The 22,532-nt window shown below is 38.4% G+C and overlaps 1 protein-coding gene across 3 annotated transcripts in view; it reads right to left on the bottom strand.

The window, feature by feature from the left end:
- ZCCHC17 (zinc finger CCHC-type containing 17) overlaps positions 1–22,532 on the bottom strand; it is a 51,436-nt gene that overhangs the window by 12,538 nt on the left and 16,366 nt on the right. For all 3 annotated transcript variants that reach the window (XM_040227971.1, XM_040227973.1, XM_040227972.1), the window contains exons 3-7: positions 21,073–21,130; positions 12,535–12,635; positions 11,012–11,103; positions 3,297–3,397; positions 1,207–1,352 (exon numbers count right to left, since the gene is read on the bottom strand). In XM_040227971.1, coding sequence (XP_040083905.1) covers positions 1,207–1,352; positions 3,297–3,397; positions 11,012–11,103; positions 12,535–12,635; positions 21,073–21,130 — 498 coding nt within the window. The remainder of the gene's footprint in view (positions 1–1,206; positions 1,353–3,296; positions 3,398–11,011; positions 11,104–12,534; positions 12,636–21,072; positions 21,131–22,532) is intronic.

The following is a 22,532-nucleotide window of genomic DNA, read 5'->3' as shown; positions in this document are numbered from 1 at the left end:
TTGTCCAAAAAATGAAGAAAATACTTAAATTTTTAAATAATGCCCACTGAGGGTAAGGACCTTATCAGAATTTTTATGTTCCTAGGTTTGCAATGCCTGGAACAAAATGACCACTTAATAAAAGTTTGCTAACGCTTTAAAACAAAACAAAACCAAAGAAAACTCCAAAACTTAATAACTGGCCACAGCTAAAAAAACACTACACTATATGAGAACAACCATTTCTGACCTAATTATAGCATAGTTTCCCCCCCCCCCATTTCCTCTCTGTGCTGTATGCTACAAATGCACTGGGTTTTTTCCTGCACTACAATAATGTCTGTTTTATGAATTGTATAGATGGAAGACACAATGCAGTGAGACAGGCACTCTTATCCCCTGCTGGGTGCAAAATAAGTACTTTTTAGGAAGACAATTTGATAAGATGTATAAAGAGTCTTAAAGCCCTTATTCAGCAATCTTACTTAGGAATTTATCTAAAGAAAGGAATAAGACACGTGGCCAAAGACTAGGTTGAAGCATTCAAAAATATCCCACAAAAAAACATGATTAAATAAACCATCATTTAGCCATAGGGTAAAGTATCGTATGGTGCTCTTAAATCAAGTTTTTAAGAATACTTAGGGCTTCCCTGGTGGCTCAGACGGTAAAGAATCTGCCTGCAATGCAGGAGACCCGGGTTTGATCCCTGGGTTGGGATGATCCCTTGGAGAAGGGAATGACTACCACTCCAGTATTCTTGCCTGGAGAATCCATGGACAGAGGAGCCAGGCAGGCTACAGTCCATGGGGTTACAAAAAGTCAGACACAACTGAGCAACTAACACGCACAAGAACATTTTAGGATACTGGAAAATGCTTTTGATAAATATAATGAAAAAAGTAGGATACAAACTATACCTAGCAAGATGATGATTGTGTGTTTATGTGTAAACACACATATATATGTGAAAATCATATATATATACATGATATGATATACAAATCATATCATATATATATACAATTACATAGAGCATTATATATTTATCTATGTATATATTTACCTAGAAAAATATAAGAATATTAAGAGTCTCACTGGGTGGAAAGATTACAAGAGATCCTAATGTTCTTTATGTTTCTCAGTATTTCTAAAATTTTTGCAAAAAGTATATTTTTATTTTAAAACTCAAAAAAATATGATACATAAAAACAAGACAGCACTCACCTTCTTTCTTTTTCTAGAAGAATTTCTCGTGGTGTCAGGCTTTTCAAACTCTGCTGACTTTGCCTCTTCTTTCTCCTCTTCCTCATCAGGTATCAGAGAATACTTGGTCCCACCTGGTTGCATGAAACAATCCTTTGCAAAGTGGCCTGCAGAAAAAAAGTAGAAAAAGTAGGGAGGGAAGAAGCAGTCTCTCCCCTTAGCAGGTGGATCTTCCCCAGAAGCTCCTGAAGGGCTGGCTGGTCACTAAGTTCATTCACAGCAGCTGTTGCATCCAGAGCAGCTTGACGGCACTGCTCACTCAACCAGAGCTAGACAGGCAGCTGCTCCTAGAGCTGTGGGAAACGTTGGCACTGCTTTGGAAATGGCAAAGAATGTGAGGATGTAGGCTTGTGCTGCCCTCATTTGCAACTGGGTTCAGTAATTTTTAAAGGTCTTGTTGTTGTTTAGCTGCTAAGTCGTGTCTGATTCTTTTGCAACCATAGCTATGGACTGTAGCCCGCCAGGCTCCTCTGTCTGTGGGATTTCCCATACAAGAATACTGGAATGGGTTGCCATTTCCTTCTCCAGGGGATCTTCCCAACCCAGGGACTGAACCCACATCTTCTGCATTGGTTTTAAAGGTCTATTTGGAACTTATTTCTGACAACGAAAGGCTGCTCCAGAGAGCAGAGTATCTACCAGAGGGAGCCAAGTGGCAGGCAAAGAAGCCCTACAGGAAGACAGCTCTTAGGCGGCAGGCAGGAACACAGCACTCAATCAAGCTAACACATAGAGAGACAGCAAAGTCACCTGGGGGCAGTCAACATTCACAGCCCGTCAGGTCCGGCCAGCCCTGAGAGATCATCAAATCCAACACTGCATTTGCAGAAGATATGAAGGCCCAGAGTAAAGAAGTACCTCAAGGTCACACTGACAGCAGCGGAACTAAAGCTTACCCTGGGCCTCATGTCTCCCTGCCCTGTGCTCTTTCTGTTGCACCCAAACCAACCACCTTCGGCCTGCCTGGGCCAAACTCCATCTTTCATTATTCTTTTCTGCCTCATGTAACACCTGGTAGAAACAAGCTGAAGGTAAGAGAACCTCACTCTCCCTGCGCCTACGTTACTATTAAGGGGCCCTTTAACAGACGCTACACAGCTGGTTTTCTGTGAGCCTTTTGTAGGCCCTGCCTTAGCGGCACAAACAATTTGATGAGATCATCAAAAAGCTATGTGTAAACTATAATACTTTGCAACTCAGAGTCCAAAAGCTGAATGGTGCCTGGAAGGAGAATACAGCATAGAGTTTTCCAAATATCTGGAACAATCCCATAATACCTGCAAGGAAGTATTCGTTCTCTCAATTTCATTTTTCCCTTCCTCCCTCTACATTAATGATAAATCAGGACTTAAACCCCACAACCTCAACCTGGACACAAATCTGCTACCACTCATAGTCAAGAGAACAAGGTAGATGAAAGGCTAGGGAGACCTGGTGACAAACTGAGGTCACTCTGAAAATGAGAAGATAGGAATCCCTCTCATTATAGGTCCAACAAGGGAAGTCAGGCTGTAAGAGCTCTTTAATATTTGAGTACGACTGGAGGAAACTTGAGGAAACAAAGCTAAAAGAAAGTGACTAGCCCGTATTCTTTACTACAAAAACAATATTATATTCAGAACTCAGAAGTTAGAAAGGTAAAATAAGCAAGAAAGGACTGACTTAGATCCTTAAGGAATATACTTCCAAGTCACTTTATTTTTGCAACCAAACAATAATGGTCCTTAGAGATGAAATTTAGATTGTTAATAATCCAACACCCTTACCCCTCCTGTCATAGTACATGGGGGCCCTGCCCAGGCAGGCCATCACCTGTGAGGGAGGGGAGTAGTGGTGGTAGTGCAGTACCCGGCAAGGCCAGCATTCAGAAAAGGAAACAGAAAAAGCAGCAAGTCATGAACTCGGATGTGAGTCTAGTAGGAACAGCAGATAAGCAGGTGAGGCCAACACTTGGCTAAAACCCAGGGTGATCTAAAGGCACACTAGGTGGCCTCCCTCATCCTGTAAAGAGTTCACCACACGGAGAATAAAATTGAAAGGCTTCACCTTACCTTTACAGCCACACTTCTTGCAGGTGGTGTTCAGGACAGCCTCGAGGGTGATCTTCTGCCCAGTGTAATCCTGGAAGGACCGCCTCCGCCTCTCTTCTTGCCTGTAATGAAATGATACTGACTGTTGGCCCTCTTAAGAGATGTGGCCAGAGATACTACTAGTTAATAATCTGTGTTGGCTTTTTGTTTTGTTTTTGGTGTGTAGAAGGGAGAAAGGAAAAGCACTGGGCCTAAGGAGACAGGCAGTGAAAGCAATGACATGAACCAGACAATTTTTTCATTCAGGACAAGGCTCTGAATTAATTACTATAAACAAGACTAGATTTCATCTCACTGATGCCCAGGGGATGAAGATACAATTACTCACCTTGCTATGTCCCCTACAACCCATATAAGGTCACTCCTGGTGACCATCAAAGATTTCTTAGAAAATCAAGTCCAAATTTCTTATGTTGGTATTCAAGGCCTCTCATCAGTTCAGTTCAGTCACTCAGTCGTGTCCAACTCTTTGCGACCCCATGAATTGCAGCACACCAGGCCTCCCTGTCCATCACCAACTCCCGGAGTTCACTCAAACTCACGTCCATCGAGTCGGTGACGCTATCCAGCCATCTCATCCTCTGTCGTCCCCTTCTCCTCTTGCCCCCAATCCCTCCCAGCATCAGAGTCTTTTCCAATGAGTTAACTCTTCGTATCAGGTGGCCAAAGTATTGGAGTTTTGGCGTTAGCACCATTCCTTCCAAAGAACACTCAGGACTGATCTCCTTCAGAATGGACTGGTTGGATCTCCTTGCAGTCCAAGGGACTCTCAAGAGTCTTCTCCAACACCACAGTTCAAAAGCATCAATTCTTCGGCGCTCAGCTTTCTTCACAGTCCAACTCTCACATCCATACATGACCACTGGAAAAACCATAGCCTTGACTAGACGGACCTTTGTTGACAAAGTAGCCTGTCTCTAATCTAATTTTCTGGCCTCATCTTTACTTGTACAATATGCTCGAGCCAAACCACACTATTTTACCTTCCCCAGATGGTTCACTGTTTTTGCTTAGGCCCCTCCCTCTTCCTGAAATGCTTTGCTTCCCCTCTTTACTCCCACCTCACCGCCTAACTACACCCAAACATTTCAAGGTTTGGCTCAGTTATTGCTCCTCCTTCTATCAAATTCTCCTCCCTAAGTCCCTCACCCAGAATTAATCTCTTTGTTCATAGTCCCATAACACTTTTAAAAAATTCTAAATATATGACCAAATAATAAAATACACACAGAAAAGTACTCACAAGTATACAGCTTGACTGATTTTTCACAATTTGAAATATCCACATAATCAATCCTCACAGAAACAAAACATCACCAACACCACCGAAGCCACTCTAGCCACGGTGCCTCCTCCAAGAACAACCACTATTCTAGTTCCTAACAGAATAGATTAGTTTTACATATTTTTCCAAGTTATATCAAGAGAATCAGAGTACGGACCCTTCTGTATCTGGCTCCTTTCACTGCTTTGTGAGATCCATCTAAGTGTTGTGTGTGGCTGTAGATCATTCTCAATGCTGTAAATTTCTACTCTGAGGGTGCTTCTGTGAACTTTCTATGAGGGTGCTTTTGGTGAACTTGTGTATGTACATGCATTTCTTTTGGGAAATGCCTAATTCCAGGTAGGAGTGTAACTACTGAGTTACAGGGCATCTGTCTCAGGAGACACTCCATACAGTGTGTTTACCAACTACACTGCTACCAGCAGAGCCGAAGTGCCCCAGCTGTCACAGCTTTTATTACCTTCACAATACACAGGACCTACACAGAGTATTCTCAGAAAATGTTTAACTGAAGAGTATCACCCCTGATCACTCTTCCTTTCAGACTCAAACTGCATCCCATATACACTTCAATCCTAGCACATATCACACCACATAGTTGTTATTTCTTTCTAGATCTGGGCCCATTTAAAAAATATCTTACTTGTCTTTGTTTCCCTGGCACCTCAGCCCAAGGCTTGGCAAACAACAGCATCAATGGATGCTTGCTGAAATTTCTTTGTTCTTCATCCAAAATATTTTTCTTTACCTGAATGTCTTTAACTTTGAACTCTGACTTCACCTAGGCATTTCCAACTGTTCACTAGCGGGTCTCTCCAGAGTCCAGCAAAAGTAGAGAAATATTTTGCCAAAAGAGCCACATTACCTAGAGCAATACAGGTTAATCAAAGCAGAACAAAGCTACTCACTTCACAAATTATAGTCAAGTTTTATGGGCTATGTGGGCTCAACAGGAAACAAAGAGGATCAAGATACTCCATATTCTGTCCCAGTCATTCTTCAAAGTTCAGCTCAAATATCGCATCTTCTGTAAAATGCTCCCTGTTACCACAGGCAAAGTTAATACTCACTTTATTTTACTAATTTGTTTATATTTTGCCTCACCCTTTATTCCACAACCAAAAAGCAAACTCATGCAAAAAGCCAACTCATGGGAAAAGACCCTGATGCTGGGAAACATGGAAGGCAAAAGAAGAAGGGAGCAGCAGAGGATGAGATGGTTAGAGAGCATCACCAACTCAATGGACATGAATTTGAGCAAACTCCTGGAGCTAGCAAAGGACAGGGAAGCCTAGAGCGCTGTAGTCCATGGGGTCACAAAGAGTTGGACACAACTTAGCAACTGAACAACAACTTTATCACAACCAGGACTTGAAAAGTAAAGTCTATGTTATGTTCTTTTCTATATCTGAGCAGACAGCACACCATCTAGCATACTGTTGTCAACAAAAAAAAAAGCAAAGATGTAAAGTTCTATAAATTTATGTCTGTACTGCTGACTATTTACGTCTGACTTTATGTTTATGGCTAATGAGCACTTCAAATGTGGTTTGCGATTGAGAAATTAGATGGTAAACTTTATTTACTTTCAATTAATTCACATTTAAATCGCCTATGTGATTAGTGGCTTCCCAGTAGGGACAGACCACACAAGCATATGGTTTAAGTTCTAAAGTCTGCTCATATCCCTACCTTGTGCCCTAGAAGAATCTTACTCAAATGATAGAAGGTCAGCTGTCTGGTATGGGTCACAGGAGAGGGTCCACTGAAAAGAGTGAAGCTTGAGGAACAAACACCAAGGTGAGGAGCATGAAGAAGTAAATAGTGAGTTACTTACCTAGGGTATAAAGTTTCAGTTAAGGAAGATGAGTAAGTTCTAGCAGTCTAATGCATACACTGTACCTACCGTCAACAATACTGTATTATACACTTAAATATTTGTTAAGAGGGTAGATCTCATGCTAAATGTTCTCACTGCAATAAAATTAAATTTAAGAAAACAAGGCAGACATAACTTGAACAGTCACAAAAACTCCATTGCTTTCAGATGTCATTTGTAGGGCTCAGTTTCAAGTGGCTATGAGTTGCAGCCTAAGCAAATCCTCATTATAATCAATTCCAATCCTCTGTGGATTCAAACATACCATAAGCCAAATCATACCTCCCACCTAACACTCAATTCAACAAATATGGCACTCACTCCCTTATTGCCATCAAGCTAGTTTAGGCTTCAGTACATTTCATTTAAACAGTAATAATTCATTTACTGGTCTCCAGCACACATAGTTGGATTAATCTTTCATTTTTAAGTTTAATAAGAAGCAAACACTAGTACTAATGATGTGAGGAAGTATACTAAAGTGATAGGACGTGGTAGAAAGAGATATATAAATGGATATTACAGTGTGGTCATATATAAACGTTCTTTCTAAAGACTATACTATGCTGGTTAAACCCAACCAGAAACTGTATTTAGCCCTTTTCCATTTGCAGATTCACTTATTAGATGACCTTGTTAATATTCAATACATTGGGGCCTGAGGGAATGAAATATAAGACCACTAGATTTTGATGGAGAATGAAAGGTAGTTGTCAAGCTGTGGGTAGCTGGAGACAACATGAAGATATTGAGCCTAACAGGGTGAAGCCAGAGAATGGGGTAACTGGAGAGAATCATCTACTCAGGAGTCTCTCCCACTCAAAGGCTTTAAAAACATTCATATTCTTTGACTGATATGCAAAGCTGCCCACAATCTGACTCCAAACTATCTTTCAAGCCCTACATTCTTGTACCTAAGCATACCCTCTTCTTCCCTTAAACAAGACTCTTGAATGTGCCACATGCTTTCCTGCCTCATGCCTTTTCTCAAACTGTTCCTTCTGCCTGGAATACTATTCTTTCCCCTGCTGACAAAATCTTACCTATTCTTCAAGACTTAGCTCAACTGTCCCCTCTTCTTTGACCATCAAGGCCTGATATCAACTCTTCCTCTTCAGGCTATTTCCTAGAATTCTTCCTTTAAATCACTCTTTTAATATTTATTACATGTTGCCTTGTATCAAAGTTATTTGCATAATTACTTCAATACACTAGGTAGTAAGGTCCTTAGACAGAAATCTTAGTATTGCCATTGTACTTCAAATAGAATAGGAGCCCAATAAATATTTGTCAAATAATAAGTAAATGGATACACTAACTAAACAACTACTATACATTATGTGAGATAAGAAAGATAAGATGTGGCCTCTGCCTCATGGCTTTTATATATTCTTTCAAAAGAAGGAGTGTGGGGGACTTCCCAGGTAGTCCAGTGGTTAAGATTCCATGCTTTCAAGGCAGGAGGCAGAGTTCGATTCCTGGTCAGGGAACTAAGATCCCTGCATGTCATGCAGAATGGCCAAAAAATAAAAAACAAATTAAAAAATAAAAAACAAAAGAAAAGGTATGATAATCTCAGATACTAGAGGAACAATGAAGAAATATTTTAAAACAATAACTACAAGTAGTTATTATATGTTAAATTTCTACTATAGACTAGACAATAAGCTGAAAGTGACACTCATATCCAGTTCTTTGTGACCCCATGGACTATAGAGTCCATGGAATTCTCCAGGCCAGAATACTGGAGTGGGTAGCCTTTCCCTTCCCTTCTAAGCTAACGTTCTTTCTAAACAAGATTTAATTTAAACCATACCATCGTTTCTATTACACCAAGATGTAAGTGCCATTCATTTGATACAGTAAAGATATACCTTCACGGAGGTTCAGAGAAGCTAGGTAATCTCTTCAGGGTCATACACTAGCTTGGGGCAGAACTAGGGCTCTTCCTGATTCAAGTCTAACTCTAAAACCTGTCATCATTCCACTATACCATGCTTCTTTCCTAGATGCAGTCTATAAATAGTTTACAACAAAAGTTACTGTTCAGCCACTTGGTCATTACTAGAAATAGCCCATACATAGAAACATGTACAACATAAAACCAAGGGGTCCTTTCCTTTTGATTTTCTTCCCCCGTTGTAAGAAACAGATGCAGCTCTTTTATCTTGTTCTGTATTTTTTACCCTTATAAGAGTGGCTTTAGGAAATTTCATTGCTTTTTAATGTGTCTGTATAGATGGGATTCTTTGGAGCAGAAGTAATTTATTACAATGCAATCAGTAAATATCACACTTAACATTTCTGGGCTCAGAATTATAAAAAATTTCAAATGTAAAGTAGCTGTCAATAATTAGCCCTACCAAAACCCAAAAAACCAGCCCTACAAACCTGTCAACATTTAGAGACTAAACTACAATAATATGAAAAACTCTGTAATTCATACGCAACACCTAGAAGCATCATGTGGGGAAAACAATATTAGTTTTAACATCAGAGAGACCTGGATTCAACCCACCATAACTTGTTATACAATCACAGGCAAGTTATCACCAAGTATCAAGCTAGAAACTAAGAAAATAAAGTAAAATGGAAATAACACCCACTTTGCAGCTTGTTATAAGAATAAGACACATTAATGTGCATGAATCATCTTGCCTAATACTGACATATAGTATGTATTCAATAAATATTACTTCCCTTCCTTCATATTCAAAATTATTTTTTTTCAGAACTATAAACATAAGGGCTTCCAAACACTGCATTGCCAAGACCCCACTCAAACAACACTTTTTAAAAATTATTTTAAAAAAGTAAATAACATGATGGCCACTAAGAGCACCAAATTAGCATGAAATAAACAATGTGATATTTTATGTAAGAAGCAACAAAATAATGTCATGGTTAACATGAGGATAAACATATGATTTTAGCTGGCTTTCTGAAACACTGAAAACAGTTCATAAACCCCTCAGCCTCCTTCAAGGGATATTAAGGATCTAGGAACCCCTGATTAGAAACCACTTGTGAAGTGAAAGTCACTCAATCGTGTCCACAACTCTTTGCGACCCCATAGGCTATATATATAGTCCATGGAATTCTCCAGGCCAGGATACTGGAGTGGGTAGCCTTTCCCTTCTCCAGGGGATCTTCCCAATCCAGAGATCGAACCCAGGTCTCCCGCACTGCAGGCAGACTCTTTATCAGCTGAGCCACAAATGAAGCCCAAGAATACTGGAGTGGGTAGCCTATCCCTTTTCCAGGGGATCTTCCCGACCCAGGAATTGAACTGAGGTCTCTTGCATTGCAGGCGGACTCTTTACCAACTGAGCTATCAGGGAAGCCCTAGAAATCACTGGCACACCCTAATTTTACTGAGCTTCACAGATACTCTGTTTTCTACAATTTGAAGGCAACCCTGAATTAAGCAAGTCTACTGGCATTATTTTTCCAACTGTATTTGCTCACTTTATGTCTCAGTATCAAATGAGGTAATTTGGCAGTATTTCAGACTTTCTCATCATCATTATTATTTCATGTTATAGTGATCTCTGATGCTACTATTGTCATCATTTCAGCACTTTTTAGTAATAAAGTATTTTTTAATTAAGGTATATATATTGCTTTTTAGACACTGTGATATTGCACACTTAATAGACTACAGTATACTTTTATATGCACTGGGAAATCAAAAAATTTATGTGACTCAGCCATTTGCTTTATTTGGTGGTCTGGAACTGAAACCACAGGATCTCAGAGCTATGCTTGTATTCAAGAAAGATTCTGAGACAGCAAATTCTGTGTATCACCAGACAGCATCCTACACAGAAAATCTTCTATTCATAAATGAAAAGTCAGAAGAGCTAGTGAAAGTAAGGTGCTGTGTTCAGGACACAGCACATCCCAAGATGCAGGAGTCTAAAACCCCACTGGAATTGTCCTTCGTACATGGTCTCTGCCTTTTTTCAGTCCCAGAGCCAGGGGAAAGGCAATTAACAAGTACCTCATGATGAATGCTTTATGGCTAACTGGTTAAAGGGCAGAAGCAGAAAAAGAATAAGGGGAAGGAAGCTAAATCATTGACAGAGTACTTCTATGCTAGGAGCTGCATGTTTGCCATTTCATCTTAGTGTTATCTACAACACTTACTGGGCTTCCTTGGTGGCTCAGATGGTAAAGAAGTCGCCATCAATGCAGGAGACCTGGGTTCGATCCCTGGGTCAGGAAGATACCCTGGAGAAGGGAATGGCTACCCAACCCTAGTATTCTTGCCTGGAAAATCCCATGGACAGAGAAGCCTGGTGGGCTATAGTCCATGGGGTCACAAAGAGTCGGACACGACTGAATAACTAAGCACACACACACACATAACACTTTCTACCTCTAAAAACCAAAGATCACATAATTTATCAATATCACAGTCTACAAACAGTAGAGTTTAGGTGGGCCTGATTCACTATATCATTCTGTGGTTTGAAAAGTTATTTTAACCTTTCCAAACCTTTTACCTACTCAATGATAACGTTGTTGGGATCAAGATCCTTCCCAGTCCCTTGGTTGACAACCTTCATGGAGAGGGATACTTTTATCCTATCATTTTTCATCTGAAAAATACAAAAGCAAAATTGGCAAAAGCTCAAAGTACATCATTTGGACTGCTGGTCTAAAATTATCTAACAATTGGAAGTTTTTATCATGTATCTAACACTGAGTTCCTCTAATGGTCAAGGTCCTGTGCTAGGAACATTTTGTGTACTAACAAGCTTAACAGGCAAATTCTATGGCAAAGGCATTTCAGGAAATGGTTTTCTTATCATTCTTGACCCTCCTTAGGGGAAAGACAAAAATGATTGCTCAGAAATCCAGGACCTGCAGAAGTAACCAGGCAAAAATTAAAGCTATTTTTTTTTTTATATAGTTCAGTGTAATAATCGGTTCAGAGATCCATGAGCATAGAATGGATTTAAGAACTTTCCAGTGGACTAGATCTCTTTTGGACTTTGTCTAAAAGCTTCTTAAACATGAAGTCAACTAACAGTGTCTTTAAATGTGAAGACAGTTGTTAGCCACATTGGTCTTCTTTTGCTTCTGTCAGCACTTGGAGGCCTCTACAATTTGGGGTCTGTATCAGCTACTCTCTTTGCCTGGAATATGCTTTTCTCAACTCTTCACATGACTGGCTCCTTTTCCTTTGGGTCTCAGATCATATACAACCACCATCCCCCCAAAAGTCTGTTTCTGACTGTTTTATCTAAATCAACCTCCACATCGTTTGACTCTACTACAGCACTTGCTGTAATCTGTAGTTATTGTTAATTACTTTAGTTTGCTCACTTTTTACTTATCTCCTCTTGTATAGAATGTATATTCTACACAAGTTCCATAACCACTGAAATCATTTATATCTGATCTACGAACTCTGGCATCCCTCAGACCTAGTATATATTAGGCACTCAAATGTTGTTGAATATCTCTTTCAGGAATGTCTCCTCTGCCATCCTCTGGGGAAGAGCAGGTCTCAGGGTGCATGCACATCACGCCGGTGGTCTGCACAGACCCACAGACCCTCAAGCGAGCTGCTGTTAACAGGGTCCTCCTGCATTTTCTCACTTTCCCTCACATAGCATGGTGTCAGGTGTTATGAAAAATGACTGTAAACTCTGTTCTTTTTCGTTTTGGTCCAAATTGAAGTGTATTTGCAACTTTTCTACTAAAGACAGGCTCATAGATTTAAGTTTTCTTCTCTCTTTTTGGTTCTTTTTTTTTCCCCCTCCACATCCATCATTTGGATGAATTTCAGGGAGGAAGTCTCATAAACAAGTAATTATTGGACCACACTAATTACAGTTCAAACTGTCCTTCTGAGTTTGCATGACAGACAGATAGCCAAAAGGTTTAAATTCAGGTCAGATTACCAGCCACAGTTAACAACATATACACACTCGTGAAGTATCACCATGAAAAGCTTAGAAAGTCCCAGCTTTACTTAGCAGTTTCTAACCAGCTGAAGTTTCTAACCATGCACAGAACTTTACCTCTCGGCCAATAAGCTTCACCCACACTTTGTCTCCAACATCTACTATCTCAGAGGGCTTATCCACGCGACAGGATGACATGTGGGTTCGATGGACCAGACCTGGGCACAAGAAGAAAAAAAGCACTGGGCATACTCATACTCATACTCTAAATAACACAGTAAAGAGACAATGGGAGTTGGGGATTCACTGAAAAAGTTTTTGTTAGTTTAAAACTGCAAATTAAAACAATTTGAGATGACTTTTTATACCTAAGCAACTAACAAATATTCTTTAAAATAATGCTTAATTATAGAGTAGAGATACAGAGATGTGATGCAACAGCTATATTTATATAATACTGGTAAAAATATAAGTTGGTAAAATTCTTTGGAAACAAAAGGCATAAAGATGTTTATACCTTTGATGCAAAAAAAAAAAACCCACTGGAATTTTTCCAAAAGAAAAATTCAACAGAGGCAAAAATTTATGACATATAAAAATACCTGCAATATTATTATCTACAAAGGTTAAAAATAAAAATTATGACAAAATGTAAATGATCAATACGTGGAAAACAGCTTGATAAATTATGATAAATCTTTTGTAAAAGAGTAAGCAGCCATTTAAATTAGTTATAAAAATAATTATGATGTTAAGTGAAAAAAGTAAAAATAAACAAGGTTGCCATTTTTAATCTATTAAATTAGCAAAATATTTAGAAGAGAATAATATCCAGTGTTGATACAAATATAGTAAAATAAATACTACTGAATCTAACATAAATTTTTAGAAATCATTTAGCAATGGCTATCAAGAGTGATAAAAATATTTAATAAAATTAACAGACATCCTTTTCCTTGTCTATCCAAGGTCATCTTCTGGGAGAACCACCTTCCTTACATTCTAAAATAATCTGGTCACTCCTTGTAGTTTGGTTGGAGCTGATCTAACCCCCAACTGTGGGGGTATGACACAGGCATAGTCAACAAGGTACTTCATTCACCAGGCCAAGCAACTGAGTGGTTCAGGGACAGACACAAGATACTAGCTAAATCAAATCTTTCTCAAGACTTTTGTCAGGATTATCAACTACGAGAAGTTACCAATGCCCATCTTTACCACCAGGTGGCAAGAGTTAGCCAGAAGCAAAGAAGAGCCTGCATAAACAAGAGACAAAGCCCTGAAGGCATAAACTAAGCACTGGATCCAGCCCTGATGGAAGCTAGATTTATTAATATCTTACACTGCCCAGGGAAATTATCCAGAAATTTACAAAATGTTTCTCCTGCATTTCTGTCTCTAAGAACCAAGAGTTCTAAATATTAACTTGACCCATAATCACTTCTGAGACTAAGAAAAAAATCTTATACATAGAAAAATCTATATGTACCTAGAAAAGTGATTTACATCAAAATATTCAATGTATTTTTAAGACAGAAGAAAAAAATAGAAATAACCAAATATCCAGCAATAGGGTAATGGCTAAGTCTACAGTACAGCTAGCTACTTGACAGCCCATTAAAAACAATGTTCAAAAGATTATATAAAAATATATCAATAATTAATTCTTTTGCAAATATTTGACTGCCTACTATGTGCCACGCACTGTAGGAAACAGCATTTCTCACTTAAATAATGAAAATGCTTAAAACAGATTCCAAAAATTAGAAAGGAATAATCCAAAATACTATAGCAATGGTTAGACTAGGGTATAGGATTACAGGTTAATTTTTTTTACTTTCAAATGTTCTAATAATAGAGAACTCTATTCTGAGGGAAATTAATATAATAAACACTTATTCTGAATGAAAATAAACCTGGAATCTAAAGAAAAAATAAGTCAAAGATTTCTGTCCTAAAAACTTGCGCTCCCTGAAGTTTCCTGAGAGAATTACTAACCTTTATTCTCAATCTCTCTCACACACATGCATACCCAAGGTTGTCAGCACATGCCTGTAACAAAGTATCTGCCATCTGTGTTTGGAGCTCCTGTGGGAAGCCACTCCTTTCTCTGCTCATGGTTATTGGGTCTCTCAGACCTACTTCAGCTGATTCTGGAGGCTGACAGTCTATCTTCCAATACTGCCAGAGCCAAAATGCCTTATATGTATATTATATAACCCATATTTTAAATTTTAGACCATCATATAATCTTTAAATTGGATAAAATTCATGAATCTGGGCTCTTTTCTTTTTCGTGATCAGGTAATGAGCAGAGTAACCTAATTAGAAAACCCAGAGGAAATTCAGATGCCCTAAAGGAAAGGGAAATCTTTCATTTTGACATCTTTGTGGCTGCAACTGTCCTCTAATTCTAAACTTCACTTTTTTTCCTGAACTGCAAATGGAAGTTGTGAAGGAAATTAATGTTGAACCTAATATACTTGAGAGAACATTTTCTTTCCTGAAACAGGTCTATTTATTGGAGTACCACAAAGAAAGAATGAGTTAACCACTTGTTCTCCTATGTGATTCCAAAGTAGGATATTTTTTGGCCCAAGCATCTCTTAAATGTGGCATTTTGCAGAGCATTAATAATGAAAAATTATAAACAACTTAAAATGATTATGTGATACATGTGAATGATAAACTAGTGCCATTTAAATGTTTATAAAAAGTATTTTAAAAGACAAAAAAATGTTTAACATTCGTTAGTGTAAAAGCTACAAAATGTATACACAGGATATAATCTTAATTTCAGTATGTTCATTTCTATGTACATATATGACTATAAAGAAATACACTGAAATGTTAACAGCACCTATCTCTGTGTGGTAGTAATGATCATTTGCTTTGGTAGGTTCTCTCTTATTATTCCATAAGCATGAATATTTTTAACCATAAAAAATGTTAGCTATAAAACCAAATATATATATTTATAAACAAAATCTAAACATGATACGTACACTATGATTGAAATTATGTAAAACTATGTCTCATGGACACAGATGAAAAGGGAACACAAAAATTGTTATACTGGTGTGTAGGATTTTTACAGTTGAAACTTAATGGCTTATCTCCTTCGCTTATTGGGTGAATTAAACAAGAGAAATGGTTGAGCCCATAGTCTTGAATGTAAACGTCAGGTAGGCAGTTGGATATGTAAGTCCATAGATCAGAGGAGGGGTATGAATTGAAAATACAGTGTAGGAGTCTTCAGCGTGCAGATGCTTATATACCAAAATACATTAATTAGACTGTCAATTCAGTGATTGGTTCAGAGATACACACAATTCACCAAGTTATTAACTTACAATAGAACATATACTTTTCTTACACCTGGAAGGTTCCAAGTCCTTATCTGGGAAAACTACTCACTGACCCCAGTATCATATACCTAAAAATCAGATTAATGATTGGAAATTGCTTCAACACGGAATAAGAATAAAAGGGAAACAAACGTTTTGAGAGATGTTTCCTGTCTATGAAGGTTTGATGGACTTCCTCATAAAAGAATCCATCTCTCTAGTTCCTATCATCAGATTCATTTCTTCTTTAATAAGGTAAGATAAACACTGCCAACTTCAGGCTCTCAGGCTTTCTTTTACTATGTTCCAGAGATTGATATCTACTCATATAATCTCTTCCTAGTAGAAAGATATAATCAATTAGATTTCAGTCTACTAAACTGCAATTTCATTTCAGTTCTTTTCCCCTGGAATTAAACTCAGATTACCTTGCTGAAGTCTTGAATGTTCCCATCTCTTCAGTCACAGATTTACAGGCAATTACCTGGTATATTTCTATCTGTGGCTAATCCTATACTCTGTATGAGGGATTCATCATTAGTTTCATTCTCAGCCTGAATTCTTGGGAAGTATTTCATTGTTAACCACACACACCACCAATAGTTGGATTAAGTATATATGGCAGAAAACCAAAATAAAACATGAGGCTCCCTCAGTTCATACTGGATACCTCACTAAATACAGTATATCCACGCATCCATTTAATCCTTCCTTACATTAGTCCTGTGACATAGACTCACATGAGGAAATAATCTAGAAGTAAATTGTCCAAAGTGACAGAGCTGATAAAGAAATGCAATTCAAATGTCTTCAACATCATATTGATACTTCTCCATTATTTTCTATATTATCAATCTGTTATCTTTTCAATTAAAAAGAGAAAGACAATCTGCAACAGTAGAAACACATCTAATTCTTTTCTAGCAAAGGCTATAAAACAGAAATCAACACAAATGCTTTGCTCATTGTGTTACATGGAGGAAGCAGTCTGTATCTGGATCTCTGACATTAAGTCATAAATACCCAAAGGGCATATCAAGTCCATCACCATATTCAATATATCCAATATAATACTTAAACAGAATGAGTCCCAACTGAGTGTCTGCTGGTAAAAAAAAAAAAAAAAAAAAATTCTGACAACTTGGAAAGAGCTAGAATCTTAACTGCCATATGAAAAAAACAGAGCCTATAACAGTTCCCTTAAAAATATTCCCCCAACTGTTTTATGTTCACCATTAATTTTACAAAGTTCACTGACAATAAAGGAAAAAGGTAAAAACTACAAACCATCAGAGGTCAGCTGCAGCCAAAAAACATCAAAATAAGGTCTCCTTTACCTCTGGGACATACGACTTTCCTCTCTAGACTTTTCAAGTTAATTTACTGAGCTGGTCAAAAAGTTCATTTGGATTTTGTTATGGAAAAACTCAGAATGAACTTTTTTGGCTGAGTATCTTCAATCAGCGATTCACGATAATGTAAGCACATAAATTGAAGTGCTTGCACATCCTTTATCTTGTGGTATTAGGGATTCATTCAGACATTTACTAAACATCCACTATACTATAAGCAAAAATGGATCTGAGGATGAGCTAAGACATGATCTTGCCAGTCAAGAAACTCTAAAAATAACACACATGGTCCCATTTCACAGATAAGGAAACGAAGGCTCAAGGACTAAGCAACCTGCTATAGTCAAGAAGCTAGTAAGTGGTAGAGCTAGGACTAGGATTTATTTTTTCATTTAATAAAATTCGCTGACATCCATTATATCTCAGGCACTGTAGCAGGCCCTGACTTACCCCAGTAGCCTATTACACAGCTCAGTGGATTAACTGAAACTACACTCATTTTATTACACTACATTGTAATTTGTTTATACCTCTAGACTGTAAACAATCTGAGAGCAGCAGGGACTATGTTTTCTTATCTCTGTTCCCACGTAACACAGTGACCGAAACTTAGAACTCAGTAATCATTTTGTTAAACCTGAATTCACTGCTAAAAATATTTGTACTTCTACCACAAGCAAGGCACTTTAAAAGTGCAACAATAAATAATCTCTACTCCCAAAATTTTGTAGTTCAATGTTGGTGGGAAGAGGATAGTAGAGAAAGAAAGCATAAACATATAGGGCTGCACTGTCCACTACAATAGTCACTAGCTACAGATGTTTAAAGTTTGAATTTAATCAAAACAAACAAAATTTAAAAGTCAGTAGGCTACTGTATTAAACAACAGATGTGGTATAATATAAAAATATATTTGGTCTTTGTCCCTGCTCCCTACACAGAACTCTTAAAACTCTTGGAATTTCCCTAGAGATAGTGGTGTCTTTGTAATTCATAAGTCTCTTTTGATCATACTAGAGCTTATGCTAAAGAGCCCCCACTTTGTTGTGGGGACCCTTGATAATTCCTGGATGGAGCTGTCACCAGAAAGACTAAGTGATGAAAGTGATGAACTTTCAGCTCCACTGACCTCCAGGAAAGAGGGAGAGGGGCTGGAGACTGAGCTCGATAAAAACCCTTAAACAATGACAGCCAGAGAGTTTATGGGTTGTTGAACACACCAACTTGTTGGAGGGCAGTATGCCAGAGGACATGGAAGCTCTGTGTACTCCCTACTCTGTATCTTGCCCTATGCATCTCTTCCATTTGGCTGTTCCTGCTTGCATCCTTTATAATAAACTGGCAAACAAAAGGAAAGTGTTTTCCTGAGATCTGTGAGCCATTTTAGCAAATTATCAAACTCATAGAGGGGAGGTCGAGAGAACTCCTGATTCATAGCAAAGTACTGACTGGAGACATATTTAATATGTTTTCTGTTACCCAAACATTATTGACCAGAAACATTTAATTCTTAAACCAGTTGGTGCCTGGAGAACTGGCTGGTGTTAGACAACACATCAGATAAAGAACATTTCCATCACTGCAGAAAGTTCTATCAGACAATACTATAAGAGGGGAAAGAAAATTTAGTTTAGATCTGAATACTAGGAACCAGTCTTTAACTCAGTAGTGATTTAAAAATTCTGAAAACAGAAATCTGAGAAAAATAACTCAAATTAGAGTCTACCTTCCTGACAGATGTTAAAATTTAGAGATCATTTATTTCATAACTCAGTCCTCTCAGGACTGTACTTAATAATCTTCTTCCATTTAAGGGCAGAGAAGCTGAAGTATACTGTGGAAAAGTCAACTGCTCAAGTTACCCAATAAACCTACAGATGTGCCCAGGATTAGAACTCGTGGAGTTTCCATCTAATGATTTGGCTCTCTGACCTCTCCCTTCAAGCTTATCTCAGCACAGTTGTTAGACTGACAGATTCACTTGTAAACTGGCAGTCACGATCAGAGGCATCATCTGACAGGGTATGGATATAAGTGAGTTGAAGACTAACTGCTGGAAGGTGGCAGGTTTTTAATCCTCACACAGTCACCAAAGTGTCACATAAATGCTCAAGTAAGGATGGGACTTTCAAGTACTGGTGGCTATGGCAAGTACACTGACAAGAAAATCTGTCTTCAAGTCTAAAGAGGTGCATACCATACAGGGATGAGGATGAGTTTCATGTCATTAAATCTCAGCCAACATGAAAGGAGAGATTTTATTATAGATTGCCGATTGTTAGCTTGGAAACTATTAGTAAGCTATTTCTAATTAGCTAAGATGCAATTTGCAGCAGAGTAGTCTCCAAAGCTAAAGGTAAGGTCAGCTTTTGTAAAACAACAAAAAAAAATTTTTTAATACAAATAGCAAAAGTTCCTTTAAAAAAAAATTTTTATAGTATAGTTGACTTACAAAGTTGTGTTTAATTTCTGCTGTACACAAACTGTGAAAGCTCCCTTTCTGTCTCTCCTTGAGCAAATCAACTCCCCAGAGGTGACCACGGCTAATTTGTTGACTATTCTTTCAGACTTTCTTCTAAATATACACAATGTCATTTAAAATACATAAGTATATGTTGTTGTTGTTAAGTCACTAAGTTGTGTCTGACTCTTTTGTGATCCCATGGACCTTAGCCCACCAGGCTCCTCTGGCCATGGGATTTCCCAGGCGAGAATACTGGAGTGGGTTGACATTTCCTCCTCCAGGGCATCTTCCTGACCCAGGGATGGAACACGGCACTTGCATTAGCAGGTGGATTCTTTACCACTGAGTTACCTCAGAAGCCATCGGCATATGCGAACATGCCTTAAAGGGGGGAAAGGGAGATAAGCAACCTGGAGTGATTGATAATAGGTAACTGTCACATAAGCATGCTCATGCGCAGTCCTGTCCAACTCTTTGTGAGCCCATGAACTGCAGCCCACCAGGCTCCTCTGTCCATGAGATTTCCCAGGCAAGACTACTGGAGCAGGTTGACATTTTCTCCTCCAGGGCATCTTCCCAACCCAGGGATTGAACCTGGGTCTCCTGCACTGCAGGCAGATTCTTTACCACTGTACCACCTGGAAAGCCCGATAATAGCTAGAGTTTCTTTTGTATGACAAAACTGGTATCAAATTAGACTATGGTGATGGTTGCAAAATTCTGTGACGATACTAAAAACTACTGAACTGTGCACTCTGAATGAAATGTAGATCTGTGAATTATATCTTAATAAAGCTGTTAAAAATGTTTATTAACTTTTATGTGGTCAAATACTTCTATATTTTCTCCTAATAATGTATTTATGTATATCTTTTACATTAAGATCTTTAACACATCTGCATTAGGAAGCCTGGGTTCTAGTCCTGACCATGCTATAACCTAGCTCAAACATTCTGAGCAGGTCACCAGTCTATGGAATCTACTTAACACAATTATTTAGAGAAACAAATAAGACTATAGATACAAAAAGGATTCTCTAAAAATGTTCAATAGATACCTATCAATTATGAAGAAATTAAAGCATTTTATGTATATAAATTTGTACTGGTTACAATACTATTTCCTTTCCCTATGCAACATACTAGAAAACTCACAATATTAGTCTCAGAGAATAAGTAGCTTGCTCTCCCCCAAATCCTAAGTCCAAAGAGGTCAAGTGACTCAACCAGGATCACAGGAGAAATTTAGGGAAGAGTTACTTCTAGAAGTGAACACAAATGGTTATGGCCCCTGCCCTCCCCAGAAGTCAGAAAAACACCATTCTTCAGAGTTAAGGCTTCCTAAAAATGAACTTTAATCAATTGTCTGTATTTGTATCTTTACGCTAGAAACAAAAACAAACTACTATCTGAAAAAAAGTAGAGCTTATAATTAGAGGTGAAAGTAGACAGAGCCAAATGAGAGTGCTGAATTTCGAGTTATTGGTTCCCACCTTGCTTCCGACAGCCTGGGATTTTGATAAAGGCTCCATAGTCTGTGACCATAGCAACCTATAAAAACAAAAAAAAAGAATCTTTGTCACACAAATGAGCTCTCTCCTATAGAATTTAACCTCATCTCTTTGAATTTCCACTTGGTACTGACTGCCTGTGTCTGTTGCAAAACTGCCTAAAAGTGATATTCTGTCAAACATTCTTTCTGTTCTTTTAGAGATTTAAACTGACAGGTATATGTGATTCTAATAAAAACACTGATGAGACTGGAGTTATATCAGATGGTATAATGGTACTTGTTGTTCAGTCGCTAAGTCATGTCCAACTCTTTGCGAGGCTTCTCTGTCCTTCACTATCTCCCTGAGTTTGCTCAAATTCATGTCCATTGAGTTTCTGATACCATCCAACCATCCCATCCTCTATCGTCCCCTTTTCCTCCTGCCCTCAATCTTCCCCAGCATCAGGGTCTTTTCCACTGAGTCAGTTCACTGCATCAGTATTGAAGCTTCAGCTTCAACATCAGTTCTTCCAGTGAAGGTTCATGGTTGATTTCCTTTAGGATTGACTGGTTTGATCTCCTTGCTCTCCAAGGGACTCTCAGGAGTCTTCTCCAACACTACAATTTGAAAGCATCAATTATTTGGCACTCAGCCTTCTTTATGGTCCAAGTCTCACATCCATATAAAGTTATAGTTTATATTCTCTGGAACGGAGGTCCCCAATCCAAATAGAGAAGTTTAATACTTTGGGATGGATCATGTGAGGCATCTTTTTTTCCTAAACTTTGAACCAGTAAGACCATACAGCTTGCTCTATTTCACTCCAAACCGGAGTCTTGGGTTTTATGAAGACAATTAAAGAAAAAGTCATTACACAGACAACATCTGACAGAACTTGAAAAGATATAATCAGAGAAAGAGTTGTCTTTTGCAGAGCTGACCTACAATGGAGAAGTAATAGGCTTGATGTTAGTCACTCAGTTATGATCCACTCCTTGCGACTCCATGGTCTATAGCTCACCAAATGTGATGCTTTCAAACTGTGGTGCTGGAGAAGACTCTTGAGAGTCCTTTGGACAGCAGGGAGATCAATCTAGTCAATCCTAAAGGAAATCAACCCTGATTATTCATTGGAAGGACTGATGCTGAAGCTGAACAGCCAACTCATTAGAAAAGATCCTGATGCTAGAAAATACTGAGGGCAAGAGGAGAAGGGGGCGACAGAGGATGAGATGGTTAGATGGCATCACTGACCCAATGGACATGAGTTTGAGCAAACTCAGGGAGATAGTGAAAGACAGGGAAGTCTGGTGCGTGGTGCAGTTCATGGGGTAGCAAAGAGTCAGACACAACTTAGCGATTGAATAACAACAACAAAAGAGGCTTGATGGATCTATGTAATATGCAGGCCATGGGTAACAGAAACATAAGGCCCAAAAGCCTTGTCAAATAAATCATCA

Source organism: Oryx dammah, unplaced genomic scaffold (genome assembly GCF_014754425.2).
Source record: "Oryx dammah isolate SB20612 unplaced genomic scaffold, SCBI_Odam_1.1 HiC_scaffold_27, whole genome shotgun sequence".
NCBI classification, from domain to species: domain Eukaryota; kingdom Metazoa; phylum Chordata; class Mammalia; order Artiodactyla; family Bovidae; genus Oryx; species Oryx dammah.
This window is presented reverse-complemented; position numbering and strand designations above follow the sequence as displayed.